Source organism: Streptopelia decaocto (genome assembly GCF_964273445.1).
Source record: "Streptopelia decaocto genome assembly, chromosome: 3".
Taxonomy (NCBI): Eukaryota; Metazoa; Chordata; class Aves; order Columbiformes; family Columbidae; genus Streptopelia; species Streptopelia decaocto.
Genome location: NC_138656.1, coordinates 31,986,761 through 32,003,559, shown reverse-complemented (window position 1 = coordinate 32,003,559; position 16,799 = coordinate 31,986,761). Strand labels below are relative to the sequence as shown.

General features: G+C 42.1%; 1 protein-coding gene across 3 annotated transcripts in view; it reads right to left on the bottom strand.

Annotated features, from left to right (window-relative positions):
* Positions 1-13,792, bottom strand: part of MOCS1 (molybdenum cofactor synthesis 1) — a 140,966-nt gene extending 127,174 nt beyond the window's left edge. For all 3 annotated transcript variants that reach the window (XR_014183565.1, XM_082047971.1, XM_082047972.1), the window contains exons 1-4: positions 13,632-13,792; positions 5,597-5,729; positions 4,792-4,959; positions 1,124-1,288 (exon numbers count right to left, since the gene is read on the bottom strand). Coding sequence is in view for 2 of the 3 variants with exons in the window: in XM_082047971.1 (XP_081904097.1) it covers positions 1,124-1,288; positions 4,792-4,959; positions 5,597-5,729; positions 13,632-13,763 (598 nt within the window). In the remaining variant the exon portion in view is untranslated. The remainder of the gene's footprint in view (positions 1-1,123; positions 1,289-4,791; positions 4,960-5,596; positions 5,730-13,631) is intronic.
* Between the last annotated feature and the right edge of the window lie 3,007 nt (positions 13,793-16,799).

The window sequence follows — 16,799 nt, the reverse complement described above, 5'->3', positions numbered from 1 at the left end:
ATCACAGTATGTTTGGGATTGGAAGGGACCTCAAAAGATCACCTAGTCCAATCCCCCTGCTGGAGCAGGAACGCCTAGGTGAGGTCGCACAGGAACATGTCCAGGCGGGTTTTGAATGTCTCCAGAGAAGGAGACTCCACAACCCCCCTGGGCAGCCTGTTCCAGTGTTCTGTCACCCTTACTGAGAAGAAGTTTTTTCTCAAATTTAAGTGGAACCTCTTCTGTTCTAGCTTGATCCCATTACCCCTTGTCCTATCATTGTTTGCCACCGAGAAGAGCCTGGCTTCATCCTCATGGCACTCACCCTTTATATATTTATAAACATTAATAAGGTCACCCCTCAGTCTCCTCCTCTCCAAACTAAAGAGACCAGCTCCCTCAACCTTTCTTCATAAGGGAGGTGATCCACTCCCTTAATCTAATCAGTTTCAGGTTGGAAGGAAGCCCAACCATGAAGATGAACTTCATGATGAGCTTTCAGATTCATTTAAACAAGAATCTCTAATACTGGGCACAGCCAAGCATTTTGAAACTTCGTTTGGAGTTCCTAGAACAGCTCAATCAGAGAAAAGTTCCAAAGCTTGCACCTATCCTCAAATTAACTCTGTCACGATTTATGTTCACTCCTATTAAAAGGTAGTGGAGGCATGGAACATCACTAATCATAAGTGAGACCACTGCAAGCATACCCCAAGTATAACTTCAAGAAACGGCCACTGTTCATGACAGGAAGTTCATTTCTTGTGGCATCTTAGTCCCCAGCTGTTTTTTGAACAGTGTTGAAGAAGAGCAGCACACAAGATCAACACCAGATTTGGATAAACCTCTTGACATCCATGACTAACCAGTAACCAGCCAGCTACTGGCAACTGTAGTCACAGTCCCACTGACTGTGGTGAGCTGAACATCTTCTACTCCACCAGCTGCAAGGGTCTCTACCTGCCTAAGGGTTGTAGAAAGAAGGGTCACTAGAAAATCAGCTAGGTTTGACCAGATTCTTCCTAACCTCAGGAGGATGGCAATAGACGCCCCTTCCAAAGTAATTGAGGGTGAAAGGCACACCAAACAATTCACAGCATTACTGCAAGTATTAACACAGTTGCCTTAGAAGACAAGCCTGTACCTTTCCTCCGGACAATGAACTCAAACTTAGCTGGGACCAAAGTATCCAGGCTAATGTTAACAGCATTTAGTCCTGCCTCCTTCAGTCGGGGCAGTAATCTGGCCAAGTTGATCCCGTTGGTTGTGACAGCAATGGTTTTCAGCCCTTCTAGCTTGTTCAGTTGCCCTAGGAAAATAAAAAGTAAAAAGAATACTTTAAAAGAAAACCCAAATGAAGATTTGTGAAACAATAAAACAAAATATCACTGAGGATGTGAGGAAAACATGGACAAGTCAGTGCTTCAGCCTTCTTCCAGATGTCTTGGTTTATGAGACCCATTTTAGCACAAAGCCATTTCAGAATGTACAAAACACAATCATTTATTGCATGCAAAATTGATTATAAAGAACACTGATTATAAAGAACACCAATTTTGTTCTCCATTTATTAGAGTGAATAGCTACTTTATTGTTGGAAGAACGCCTCTGATTTTGTTTACCTTCTTTCCCTCGATCTTGCTTTGCAAACCAAATTCTGTGTTGTGCAACAACAATAAGCAGCAAGCCATCCCTTTCACACCTGACACGTGAACTGTGTTTATCTAGCAACATTTGTCCTGCTCTACCAAAAAAACGTTCTAACTCAGAGGTAGCTGCCAGCAGCAGTGACTTTACACTACTGAAAGAAATACCACATATATGCCTAAATAAACAGAAAAAGGTCAACATATTAGACCACTACAGAGAATCCAAGGCAACAACACTGAATGGACAAAACACTTGCACTTGACAACTGAAATATTTCCATGACTCACACTGGTAGCCTAGCCAATTGAAAAGAGCTTACACAAGACACTAAAAAATGGCCAGCAAAAGAAAACCACACAAGAAACGGTTAATAACATGAGATTAAGATTTAGAAAAGAGCTGCCCTCTCAGCCCAAATGCAGAAAACCCCAAAATACCAGATCTCCAGAGGGCAGGGTTTCAAACCTCCAGTTACCAGAACAATAACAAATAGGGAAAAAACCCATAAGCCACTTGCAGAAGCAGAGCAATGGCAAAGTAATTTTCTTATTTTCCCTCCTCCCTTCTCTCAGAGCCCCCACCCTAATTAGTTGAAAAATATTTGAAGAACCCTTACTCTTGAGGCAGCTTTAATTACAGCACAAATATTTCATAATCCCTTTGCTTCTCCTTATTTTACCTCTATTTGTTCCTCTTGATAAGGATTTTACTTCTGCTTTATCTAATTTCCCAGCTATTCTCAAAATATTCACCCTAAACTGGGCCCAAAACTCTGGAATAGGACAAGCCAGGTCACACCGAAGATGCTGAAGCTTTACAGCAGCAGCATTTTGCAACATGATTAGGAGCCCTGTAAAGACATTTGGAAACTGAGGTAGTAAAGACTGCTCTTTTGTTACAAAGAACTAGATTTTTCTGGCATTCACGTCTCAGAATTCATGACCAGGAATACCCTTTTCCTGAAGGATGAGTTCTACTTATGCAAGTATATCAAAAAATTACTTAACGCTAACTACCACGAGCAGCCTAGTCTTTATGAGAACATAGGATATCCTCTGCTGCCAGAGGGTAGCACAGGAACACCACTGCTTTTAGTTACAGCCTCAGAATACACCAAATGCTCAACCTCCTAACAACAGAGAAAAAAAGACTAGCTACCATACAGACTTCATTGTTAGAAATGTAAAATGGATAAAGACGTAGAATAAAACCAAAGCCGTGTTTGCAGCCTAAAATGGTAAACTTAAAAAAGTAGCACCAGCTGATTGGGTCAGTTAGTGCAGGGAGCAGCTGTTCTCAATGCATCTTCTTCCTCATCAGGCTGGACAAGATACAGGATGAGGCACTAGAAATACACTAATATGTCGAACCACCTGTAAGAACAAACTGGACAGAAACCAATTGTGAGAAATTAGGGACTTAACACTAAAGTTAAAAAGGACCAGTTAGTACACTCTGCTTTATCTTTGCAAGCCAAAAAGTGGAACAGTTGCAGTTGCTGGGTTTCTTGGCTTGTTTACCTCTAAATTCAAAGGGGATTGAAGAGATTTCATAACTTCGTAACTCACCTTGTACCTGTACTACATATGTTTGCTGACCTTTAGTCACTGATTTAGCAACAATCAGCACAAGCAACAGCAACTGATAAAACTATCAAGTAGAAAAGGAAACAGAACAGATGCTATAATTCAATAGCATGAAACTAAAAGCTTGTTTGTCAGGCTCATGCCATCAAGTAAACCCTTTTATATTTATTTTTTCCTTTAGGATTAAGAGCATCTTCTCAAACAGACAAGTTGCTTACATATTCTCCACTTCACTCTTGAAATGTGTATGTTGCTACAGAAAGTCATCCAACCATCTGTCCCCCAGCCCATGAAAAACTGTTTTCTAAGTGGAGATCTGTACCTCTCAGACTATTAATAATAAACAGCTATCACACAGCTTGAATCCAGTGCTAATTTAAACTTTGAGTATCTCAAGGAGATGGATTCTATATTCCACTATCAGCTGCTTCAGAAAAGTCTCAACCATATGTTTTCAGCAGCTGCCAGGACATGATTTAGCTTTCAGCCAAGTGTTAGTTGCTGAGTCAGTTTATGTATGTGCATATATTAAAAGATTTGAAATAATCTAAAGAACCGTAGCAGGTCTCTGAATAACACGGTCTCCTACAGTAGCTTAAAATCACATTTCTTCCTTGAAACAAAAAAAGTTTGAGCTTGAGTGTTAGAAAACCCAGTGACAGTAATCAAGCACTAATATTTTTGACCTTTATTAGTATTTCGTAGACCATTTATGGTTAAGAGAAAGGTTTGCTGAAAAAAAACCTAACTTAAATCTCAACCCTATTCAGCACCTGAGATATTGTACCCAGCTTCTATAAAACACCTCGAAATCCAGTTTAACTCTATCCCAGCCCAAACCAGTACATTGTGCTAAAATGGCTTCAATATAGGTGCCTGACTTAAATTCTGCAGAAGACATTTTTGGGCTTGTTTTCCCTTCAATGAGTTTTCCCATAGATGTTACATGCAATCTGTTTAGTTTTGACTTTTCTGTTGGTGCCAAACATGTGCACCACAGAGTAACAGCAAACTCTGTCAACACAATGCAATTGAAGGAGACAGACTTCTGAAAATTACGCAGTACTTTATCTTCCATTCAAGTAATAGTCTTCATCAATAACTGTAAAAGCACAGGCATTTCCACCATTCCTTATTAAACACAGATAAGAAAGGGGCAACTGTTATCAAGGAGACAAAAACACAAAAATAAAACCCCCAAAAAATCCCAAAGAAAACTTGTTTTGTTTATAAGCACATATCAGCTGCTTCTCCTCAGTGAGGATCTGGTCACATCAATTCTTGATTTTTCACCCCAAAGCTGCATTATTGCAAACTACTCCAGTAGATGTTAAATATGAAGACAATGCTAAGTTCAGATGTTAGAATATTAAAAGATATAAGTTCCATCCAAACAGCAGGGCAGAACTGGAAATTTTCTGAAAGGAACTATCTTGCATTTCAAAATGTTGGGAAAACGCACCATCATTTTATTCTTCGGGTTGCTGGACTGTATTAGTAGAAAGTTATAAGCATAGTTCTCGGATCAATATATAGCAAGTCACTTTGAAACACACTGTATTTATTGGGAACTCACCAACAATATCGACCGCATCGGGTCGGATAAGTGGCTCTCCTCCTGTCAGTCGGATCTTCTCTACACCTTCTTTCACAAACAGTTTGGCTAGGGTGATTATCTCCTGAGCAGTAAGTAGCTCTGATTTAGGAGTCAGCTGAACACCTTCCTCTGGCATACAATACTGACCTGAAACAAAGAATACAGACATACATGGGAAAAAAATAAACAGCTGCAGTTAATCTAATATTGACAGGAAAAAATGCCCCAAGAGCAATTGTCTTCAATGGATGTCAAATGACTTTGCTTTTCTGAAATACAGGTAAAATCATACAACAAATCTTACAAGCAATCTCCTAACAATTTCCTCTTTTCCTTCAAAAGAAAACTCAAGGCTCATTTGACATGCCTCAAAATTACACTTGGAAGGGAAAGCTGATCTTGTTTCTATGTAATCTGCATTCCAACAGAGGCACCAAAGCGAACTGGAAAGCACTGGGACAATGCCACAAACTTCACAAATGCAACTGTGGGAATACCTAGGTACGAGTTCTCACGGTTATCACACACTTTGGGTATGACAACACACCAAGTCTGATGAAAGACCTGTCACTCTCACCTGTCTCTGCCAGACCCCTAGGCTTGCTCCTGCTTCCCCATCCTATCAACAGCTCAGCCTCAAACCAGTCTCTATCTTTTACCTTTACTTTGTGAAGAAAAGAAACAGCACAGAGCCAATAGAGCAGTAAGTACTAAATCTCAATTCTTGGCCTGTGCACAATATGTTATGTAAGAGCTTTGTGGAAGGAAAAAAGCAGATGCTTACACCTGAGGTTGCATTTCTCAGTCAAAGAAATTCGCAAGTAGTTGTGCTGACGCCCAAAGCTGTCCGTCAAAAAAGCTGAGAAGGGAGCAGCATGTTCCAGTAGAAAGTGTCCTCTTCCTGAGCTCTGCAATTCCTGTAATGGAAACAATGAAATACTAAATATTTTAACAGTTATCCTCACTATCAACTTGGTGTATAAATATTAACTTTGAACTCAAATGATAATTATTATTCCAGGGACAATAGAACAAGACTTTGCCTTTATGGTCAAAATGGCTGTTTGGAGATTAAGTTCCACATCCTTAATTCCATGAAACTGTACTATCATTTTCCATGTGCATTTAAAGACACAGCCTCTTTGCAACAGGTGCTTCAGGCTTTTTATGCCACATAGGAAGCAGCTTTTTCAATTGCATGCCTCTTCACTTTCCAGAATGATCCAGGACCACTCCACCTCACTACAGCCCTCAGATAAATGAAATATATGTATCCCATACATGAGGGTCTCTGCATTTCAAGACACGAGAACTAAAAATTGATGAAACTCTGCGTGTCTGCTTGTCTCCCTAACAACCTTCATCTGCAAGACATAACATCTTATTAATAGCAAAATCACAGTATTGCTGTGTACAATTATGTTTTGTGATGTCTCTTTCAAGCACATTTCCAACAAGGTCTTCTTGCCCAAATCCGTACAACACAATACTTCCAAAAAGCTTGTCTCAGATAAAAGATGATAAATACTACAGGGCACAGCGGGACTGAAAGAGTGCACATGATCCTAAACATTCCACCTGTTCAAGCCTGTATAAAAATATCCAGAATTTTAATAATGTCTTTATTAACTGTCATAAAGTAATTATTAAAAGTTTTTTGTATTTACGATTTTTTTTAAAGCATGGTGTAACATATTCTAGAGCAACATGTTTTTCAGGAAGTACTGAGCTTTTGTGTTCCAGAATGAGGGCTGATCACTTTAGGTATCAAACGAAATATTATAAATTAGTAGCTGCTACTGGAATACAGCTCAAGTCTATACCAAGCATCTTTAAAACATCACTATGGTCAACACCAGAACACTGCTGATTACGGCAAGGTCTAGGAGCAGGGGGTCCCACTGCTGTCTTTAGCCCATGACTTTCAAATTACCATGTTATATCTCTGTTTTCTATACCTGTAAAACACAGCTGAAACTCTGCTACTTCCGGAAAATATTTCAACACCCTAAGTGAAACATGCAGTAACTGAAACAATCCTTATGACAGTACCCCAGAACGCCAAAAGTTTACCAACATAATCAGCTAGCAGATACTTCATTCAGGCACTACTTAAAAATGTCCACAAACATCATCATCCAAACTCTGTCAAGTCTGGTGTCTTTTCACTTACTATATGACAATGAAATTAACATTTTATAGAAAGCCAATGTCATAACTTTGACAGATGCCAGCTGCATAATATCACAAAACAAAACAGCAAAAAATGGATCAAAATAATTAAAGGAACTACCTTCACTGTGCTCTTGTTTAACCACATACAGACACTTAATAGTCAGCTAAGAAAACTGAAGAAAGCTACAAGGTTCCTGGACATACAGTGAACTTTCTCTCCAGTGAAATGACACATACAAAACCACTTCTGGTTACACTGTGTTCACAAAGTTTAAAAAGTGAGGAGGGGGAAAAAAAAAAAATCAGCTGCAAAATTGCACCTCAAGCGAAAATCACGCTGGCTAGTCCTGATAGGCTGCAGCAGGCAAAGAATAAAGTTTTGACATAAATTTAAGACGTAGAATGATGAACCAGACAAAATGACACATTAGGTAATATTCAAACTGCTTAACTGAGCAAATGTCATGATTTCCATCTAGTCAAAAACAGACCTGCGAAATCTCCAGACATACTAAATATCAGCATGTATGGAACAACGCCAAGGGACTGGGCAGAAACACTCGTGGCCTTGGCCATCATCTCCCTGGCTCTGGTCATCACCAGTAACCACAGGTGTTAATATCACACAGTATTTCCAAACAGCCCTAGCAAGGAGTTCAGAAATGGTCAGATGAAACAACTCAAAAAACCCAGGTATGCTTCCTCAAAACATTTTATCCTGAAAGAATTTGTAAGAAAGGCTTGGGATTGTGTGGAAGACAGAGAGGACACCCTCACTGACCAGATCAGTTGGACAGCAAAGGTTACCTGGGGAGAGGCCCAACTTCAGCCATCAGCAGCTGCAGCAAGTTTGATTCCAGCTGTGTTAACACCACAGCTACTGCTAAACTTGAAAGCAATCTGTCTTGGACGTACAATCTTTCCACCAGCCTTTAAGCAACACACTACGCTTCTTGATCCAAACAGTTTTGTTGTTAGATAAGAAGGCCTCTAAGAACAGTCCTGGCCTTTCTGCCAGGAGCAAGCAATCTCAGTTTCCATTTCCTAGCGGTGCCACAAGAGCAGAAGGATAAGGGGCTGAGGCAAGCCCTCCCCAGGCCTGGTCTTCCCCCTCTGCAGCACCAAAGGTGCCAGTGGCAACCTCACACACACATTCCTACATCTCTCTCCTCTCCAAGGTGCACAGGCAGGACAACTCACCTGGTTTTCAATCCCCCTGAGGAAATGCTCTGTTTTGGACACCTGTGGGTTGTTTGTGAGCTCTGCACAGCTTTACTTGCCCCAGGAAATCCCACACTGGGAACTTGCTTTGTTAGAAATGCTGCCCCTGTTGCACTCATGGTGAAAGTTCCCCAGAATGTAAGGAAGGTTAAATCAAAAAGCCCAGCTAAATATTCAGGCTTCATTTCTGCTTCTGCCCCATTAAGAGAACTCATCCCTGAACAGAAAAAAAAACCAAACAACAACAAACAAATAAAAAAACAAAACAAAAAACAACCAAAACAACCAAACAAAAAACCAAAAAACCCACCAAAAAAACCCCAAAAAACAACCAAACAAAAACCACCACAAACAAACAACAACAAAACCAAACCCAAACAAGCAACAAAAAAGCATTTTTTCCTGAAAACTACTGCTTTCTGGCCTGGTTGAATTTCTCATGTTCCCTTCACCACTATTTTGAAAAGGTGTCCGTATTTGAGAGTGAAAGCACTCCCATGCTTATTAAACCTATTTTAGCCCTTCTTGTAGGAGCACTCCTCTCGTTTCTTTCTCAGTAACTTATTTTTGTACCTTTTTCAGGACCAGGCTTCCTTAACCACTCCACTTGAAGACAGAACAGTACAAAACTCCTGCCTCCCCATTTTAGAATGCACATTACAGGAAAGAAAAGGAGTTAAAAGTTGTCCTCCCTGATGGAAGGGTGGTAAGAAATGGAGACTTTAATGATTGTATCTAATGGATGCCAAAACTGTATACTTTCTTCTCAAGGACAATCATATGCTTAAAGTTTTCAGGAAGGAAACACCACTGGTCTGGGAGGCAGGATACAGTGGTTCTGTTCCTGGTGTGGCATCCACCTGAGCAGCTGCTACAGGCAAGGAAACTAAAGTAAGAGCACTTACTGGAGGGATAATACTGCTTTCATTTATTACTCTAAAGTAAATTGTCAAGAAGCAACATTCTAAGAACAAGCATTCAGCAGGCAGTTGGTGTCAATATACTTCAAAGCTCCTGTTGGAAATAAATAACTTTTGCTGTTTTGCTGCAAAATAGTGGGGTTTGCGATGGGGAAGAGAAAGAAGTTTCCCAGAGCTACTAGAGCTTCTTGTTGTGTAGAGAGATGGGTTTGTCTGGGAGGAAAAATGTGACTGGAGATGTAATTTTTAAGCTGTTAGTTCAGTTTCTGCCCACTTTGACGTCAGCAAGAAAGAATTAGGAGGAGTTCAGTAGCATCAGCTTGAGCTCCAGGGGAGTTAATCCTGTATTACAAAAACTGCCACTGCACCCAGCAGTGATTCATGTTTTTATCGATTCCACAAGGAATGCCAAATATCAGAGACGGAAACTCAGCTGGCAACTCAGAGAAAGGATGAAGCACTTTCTCAGGTAGTTGTGTAAGTAGGATTTTCTAAAGGGGAGGAATAGGGTGAGGTTGGACCTCGAGTCACTTGTAGCCTGTGTGAGAGCTAAGAGGGCAGGGAAAAACCAAAAACTGTCTGCTACAGTTCCCAGGCTACAGGGGAAGGGTTATTCAGTTCCCTGCAGTTGGAAAAGACATGTGGTTGTTGGTATTTTAACATATCAGTGCCCAAACACGTAACTTTTTCAGTCAAAAGCAATGGTTATAATCCCCAAGTCCCTATCCCCCTCTCTGCATAGTTGATGGTCAACACTTCTGCACATCAGAGGAGTATACCCTGTCACAGAGTATGCTTTGCCTGACCCGTCAAAAAACAGTTTCAGTCTCTGGGCTGTCAATCCTATGTTCTATACTAGTACTGAAAGAATGAGAGCTTAGATGACTGGACCTAGCAACTACGTTTTGACAGGCTGTCAGCCCTTCAGACCTGTCAATTCACCTAGGCTTTCCAGGAGAACTCTCCTACAATGCAGCAAAATTGGAAGCTGTCACCAGAGGTATTAATAACCACCAGGAACACCACAAACTGACAGATACTGGGAAGGCTCAGTTGAATACACGGGAGAAGAGAACAGAACTCTAATCTATTCATCACGCTGAAGATCAAGTGCTATACTTGCTCTAGCCTTCCAGCTCCACTTTACCCCCAGTGATATTTGTGCACTAGGAAACAGCAATGCTTGCAAACACTTCTTCTGCACAGGCCTCAGGGACCACCACAACCTGTGTACTCCCGCACTTGGTGCTGATCTTTCAGCTCCTGCAGCCCTTTCGGGTCCATATATCAGTGCTGCCACCTCACTGTAGTGCCCAATGCCACTGCACCAGCATCATGGACACAACTCAACAAAAGTTCTTCTGTTTCATGCCTCACCTTTAACATGTTGGTCTGTAGGGAAGCGGTGACATGGCGTCCTTGTTTAACCTGGAAATTATACAGCCACAGAGGCTGAAATGGGTCTAAGTAGGCCAAGTGCCAGGATGAGGTTTGAGCTCAGAAGGCCAAGACAAATGTTTTTCTGAGGGCTCTGCAGCTGCTGCCCAAGAGTTGACCCCAAACAGCATGCTGCAGTTCTGGCTTCTGGCACAGAGCCTGCTGCTCAGGGACTGTGACCAGCTACCCACAAAATGGAGCTCCAGGACAGAGAGTTTCAGAGAGGACTGGCCAAGAACAAGGGCCACACAAGGTCTTTCTAGAGGAGCTGGGCTGTTCTCTTTATCCCAGTGGCAATGACTTCATTGAGGCCACATAAAATTTCAAGTGGTTATGTCTGAATTACAGGATCTACACGAACAGATGGAGGATGCTGAAATGGAACTTTGTATCAGGATGCTGAAGACCTTTACTGGAAATGATACATCTAGGGCAGGATGGAAAAAAAAAAAATACTAATTTCCTTATTAATGCTCTCAAGCCTCACTACCTAAGAGTCCTCTCATCTTCCCTCTTTATAACAAAAAGCTGAGGTTTTCACCCGTAAGCAGTACAAATTACTTTTATATTGTACTGGAAAACAAAGATTTTTAGTAAAAATATGTAATCCTACTTTCTTTTTTTTTAGTTCAAGAATATAATTTGGACATGTCATCATATGTACAAGATGACAGAGTGGCATCAGACTTTCTTTTGTTTACTTGTACAAAACCAAACAAGCATGAAAATGCCACTTTCAGAGTGCCTGTTGCTACCTGCCCTTATCTAGTCTTAGTAAAAAGGACTCTACACTGCACACTCCTGCGAGAATGACAACCATATCTTAAATACTAAGATACAAACAGGATCTATCATGTGTACTAACCAGTCCAATAACAATCTGATTAAGTTCCGGCTTTTATTAGTAAACAATTTAGGACCAGCTTCCCAGGTATATCTGATTTCACCTTCAAAACTAACATAAATTTTCACAGCCTGGGGTTGGCCCACTCAGGTTAGCTGGTCAATATCATTTCACTTCTATAAACAGATCGATTTTAACCACATATTTCATATAGACAACATTATAAGGACTTAATGGATACTCAAACCACAAAAAAGCTATATAGTGTTTCTGGTAGAGGGAGTCACCAAGTATTCAGAGAAAGTGTTACTACAGATATTAAATGCAGAATACAGAATAGATAGCATGCACTCAGCCTCCCACTGTCTCAAAAAAAAGAAACAAGTAGAAATAGGTTAAAAAGGCCAAAAGTTGAATATAAGTTCACCACACAATACCAAAGCAGCAGCTGTACTGACCCCACTGTTTGTAACCTAACCTAAAGACTTAGAACAGATGGCCTTGGATAGAGCCATCCAGTTGTCTCCTGAAGCTCCTACATCATGGAGTTTTTCCTTCCACAGCTGGAAGGATCATTTTAAAGGGTGATGAAATGCAGGGAGTCTAACTCTGCACCTCCCACACCCAACTGAAATCTCATGAAACTAAACAGAATCCATGAACATTTTCAGATCCAACACAGAAGATAGGCAAGAAGTATTCACAATAGTTTTGCAAGTTTCAACATCCTGTCATCTGAAAGCATGTTTCTGTGACCCCTATGGCTGTAACACTAATTGCTCCTCACTACAGACCAGTCACAGACTGAGAACAAGGAGCAATGAATATATTATCACTGTAGAGTTGCTAAGTTTGCACTGTCTTTGCTTTTCATTAGCTTGCTTCTCAGGCCCTGCAGGGTATCAGCCAGTGCCCCAGTTCACTTGTCACAGTTACTATGGCACACACACACACATCCTATTCTTCCAACCATTGTGGCTTTCATTCCCTAAGGCAATGGGGCTTTCAGAGATGGATGTTGTGATCAAGCTCTTCCAAAAGTATTCCTAAATGTATGCTAGAACTACTCCAGATATAGAAAGCAGTTAAAAATACTTCTGATCAGAATTTACAAATAAAGTACATGGTTTAGAACAAACAAAAGAAACACAATAACCTTTCTAGATACCTGAGCCAAATAAGTGTTTAATAAAGAAACAGACAAATCCATTTGACTTTCTGTAAATAACTAAGTGGTAGTGAATGCCTTCAATTCTGGTGACACAAAGACTAACACCAGTAGCTTTAGCTTATTTTCTGCTTCCTAAAGCCAGCCATGCAATTGCAAGCAAATCACTAAATCATGTCCCAGCTGGGCCTACTCTGCATGTCATGACCTATTTCTGCTAGACAGTTACAAAACCTGTACCTTTCTGTGCAGCTTTTTCTCCTGCCTTTGAACACCAAGAGGCCAAATCCATCTGAGGGACTGGAAGTCAAACTACATGGAGCTGGCTCTGGACAACACCTGTGTTGGTTTCATGCCAGTCACAGAGCAAACAGCCTCTTTGCAAAGTTTGTGTGACCACCCGGACCGCAACCACCGAGAGCTGCCAAACCACTGGATTTTGACCTTGGCAGATCAAACCATCTCTTCCTTGACTTAGAAGGAACACAGAACTGCATCAGTCCAAGAGACTGAACGTCTTACTTACTTTCAAAGTAAGGGTGGCATTTCAGTAAAGTAAGGACATTTAAGTATACATTACCACGTCTTGATGACCTCACCTACCCCCCGATTTGTATAATCAAGTAACGTCCACCACACAAATTACTGTTCCAGCCTGATCCAGGTTGCAAAAATAAACGTGTCTACCAGAAAGCAAGAGGCAGAGTGTCGGTGCCACTGGCCCAAGCAAATTCCAGCTGTCTCAGCCTGGGCTGCGGCCGATCCCGGTGCAGAGCTCTCAACCCGAGCTCCCCGGGGCAGCCCCGCCAGGCCATGCCCTTCACAAACTACCTTTTCTTAATTTTGCACCGGTCCGGGACTCCAAATCCCAACCTGGACTCCATATCCCAACCTCGACTCCCGGCGGCCGCGCTCCCGCCGGGCACCTCGCTGGCAGTGGCGCGCGCCCGCCCGCTACCGGCCCCCGGCCCCACACCTCATTTGACACCCCCCGGCGCCGCACCGGCCTCGCCTCACAGCCCTCCCCCGCCGGACCCCCGGCGCCCCGCCTCACCTGAGCCACGGCGGACGGAGCCCTCACGGTCGCCCCGGAGCTGCAGGCGCGGCCCAGGGCTGCCCCAAGCACCCCCCGCAGGAGCGCGGGGCCGCCACGCCGCCGCCAGACCACCCAGCCCACCGCCTCCATGGCGCTCGCCGGCCCCCAGCACGCGGAGGGTTCCGGCGCCGCCGCCAGGCTCGCACCGTCACGCGGAGGAGGGCGGGAGGGGCGGCAGCCAATCAGAGCGGCCGTAGGTGCGGCGCTGCACGCCGGGAGCTGTAGTTCTTTTCCCGCAGCCGGGCGTGTGGAGGGCACGAGCTGCTGAGAGCGGCGTCTTGCCGGTCCCTCGTCCCCTCCTGAGGCAGGTGTCCCGGGTAGCTCATGAGAACCCCATATCCCCCAGCAGCAAGGGCTAAACCAGCACAGGCAGCCTAGATTCAGGTGTGGAGCCCGAGGCCTTCAGGCAGGCCCTGCCCGCCAGCTGCTGTCGCGGGCAGCGCGGGAGCTGAAGGGCTCACACACGGAGTGCGTGTCCCGGCCGGAACGGGCAGAGGCGCAGGAAACACGGTTGCCCCGAGCTCGGGAATATTTCTGGTGTAAAATACGACTGCAGCCTCAGTTCTGACCATGCCTCAAGTAAAATCTGTGAAACGTTGTCATGATAGAGGGAACAACTAACTAACTAACACTTTAAGGGTGCTTAGTTTAGAGCTTTATGTAACCAATTTTGTTAAGAAAAAGCAGAACCTCGTTGAAGGCCAAGATAAGAAGTTTTACAGCACCTAGATGTAAACTTAAGGCACCTAGCTGTAAACTTGAGAAGATGAGATAACGAAGATTTACAGCAAAAGGGGGGAAACCAGTCTGGTTTCAATCGACTTGGCAGCTTGGGTTCCAGTCAATTCAACATAATGAGCCAAAGGTAAAAAGTTCACTGTGATGAAGATGAAGGAGCCTTCATCCAAAGACCCCTCCTCAATACCACCAGATGGCACTGCGCAGGCATACAGGGAGGGGTCAAGGAGGAGACTACGGAAATGATTACCTGGGACTCATTTTAATAAGAAGCGGGAAAGGTTATGAATATGTATAGGTGTTCTTGGAGTCATTATGAATATGTAACACCTTACTGTATTTAAACACACCTCATATTGTTAGAAGTTGCGCATGAATAGTGGAACGATCCCCCTTGCGCCCGACGTCGAAATAAACATATCTGCTTTATAACCTTGTGAGTTGTAAAGTTTTATGACTTTATAGGTTGTAAAGTTGTTTCCGCGTGTCAGTCAGATGTTGGGCACGGGAAACAAATAGTCTGATTGTATGGGGCATAAGAAAACAATATTTCAGTTTTCCAGCATTATTATAATTCCTCCACACTCCCAGTGTTTCCTTATAGTGAAATGCCCTGCAGCCCACCACCCACCTCTGGGTGCTGGGTCTGCAGAGCCTGGCTGCCCACAGCCGAGCTGACTTGAGACCCTTGTTCTGACCTGATTCAGACACGAAAGGGGGGGTTTGGGTGCCAAAATTCCTCTGGATCCCCTTTCCCAAATTATATCACTAGTTTTCCAAAAGACCCATCTCTCTAAATGACTTCTATTAATCTTAGAACTGTGCAGCTGTTGTATTGCTGTAGCTCTCAGGGCTAAAACTCACACCTTTGTACACCATGCTACTTCTATGGTAACACTCCTGATTTAAATAATTTTGTTTTCTGTTACCAAATTGCTGTGTCAGGAAAATATGTGCTTGCAAATAATGATTGCAAAAACTTTAATGATTCTCTGCATAGTCTTAATGCTTTTGTGTTTGAACCATGCAGTACTTGCAGATGTGTGAGGAACTGGGCTTTACAATTCCTCGTGCCAACTGTTATTTCAAGACATAGTTATATGTGCTGGTACAGATAAAAATGTTTAGTCAGGTTATGCTCAAATGTTTGCTCTGTAGCAAAACACCTTCTACGCAATTCATTCTTAAGGATTTAGACTTTGGACTTCATTAAGTCTTTAGCCTGGATAGAAACTAACATGAAAACTTAACACACCATTGCTTGCTTTTTTTTCCGCCCCCAAAGCTGAAGCCATTTGAGAATTAAATACAGACTTGAATTACCTGTAACATGGCCAAATATCCATTCTGAAACCATTCTCATCAGTATGATATCAAGGTAACACACACCAGTCAAAACAATAGAGAACATAAGGCAAAAAACTGTTTTTAACTACAGTTTTCAAAGGATGCAGAAGCAAGCCTGATGTTTACATTTACAGTACCTTTATGAAGCATCGCTTTTCCCTCTAGAATTGGAATAACTGTAATTAAAGGATTTCCTGAATTTAACTGAACAGCAAGTGATAATGAAGGGTGAAATACAGAAAGCATTTTATGTTAGCATTAAACGTCATAGTTGTTAAATTAAGTGAACCTTTCAATTGCAAAACATGTTCAATTATATGTAAAGTGAATAAAGATCAGAATTTGTTAACTTCAGAAAGAGGCAAAAATTATCATTTTATCATTTGCTTCATCAGCATTAAAAATAGCTGCAAGATTTCCAATATCTTTCCCCAGTAATTGTTATTACTTACCATGAAGGGTCTGGTCCTGTGGTTCTATAGTTATTTTATTTTACTTAAAGACTATGCTAAGCTTGACTCACATCTGTAATCCAATTGATATGACAGAGCTGAGCATATCAGGAAAGATAAGAAATGAAATGTCTTTGCACACTTGAAGCCTTGTATTTTTCCAGTTTTATCAGACTGTACAAATACAGGCGTAGCTCATTAAACCAGCATAAAATCAGCTTTTACACCTCTGAAGGCAACCTCTCACTGTCAGAAGTACCTACTGCTGCTTGACAGAAACACCCAGAATTAAATGAAACTGTAAAATAAATATAATGGAATAAGAACATATGCATAAGAGATGATTCCAATTTTTTGCTGGGATACAATCATGTCATGTCATGTCATGTCATGTCATGTCATGTCATGTCATGTCATGTGTCATGAAGAGTAAGGGGTTTTGCACATGTGAGACAGCAGCTAGAGGTTTGATTTCTTTGCTGTTCTTGGCACCTATCTGAAGAACTAGTACTCAGTAAACAATTAAATGTTTGAAGGTTGTGTATTTAGTCCAAGATGCTGCGCAGTGGTATGTCTTTGCATTGTAACT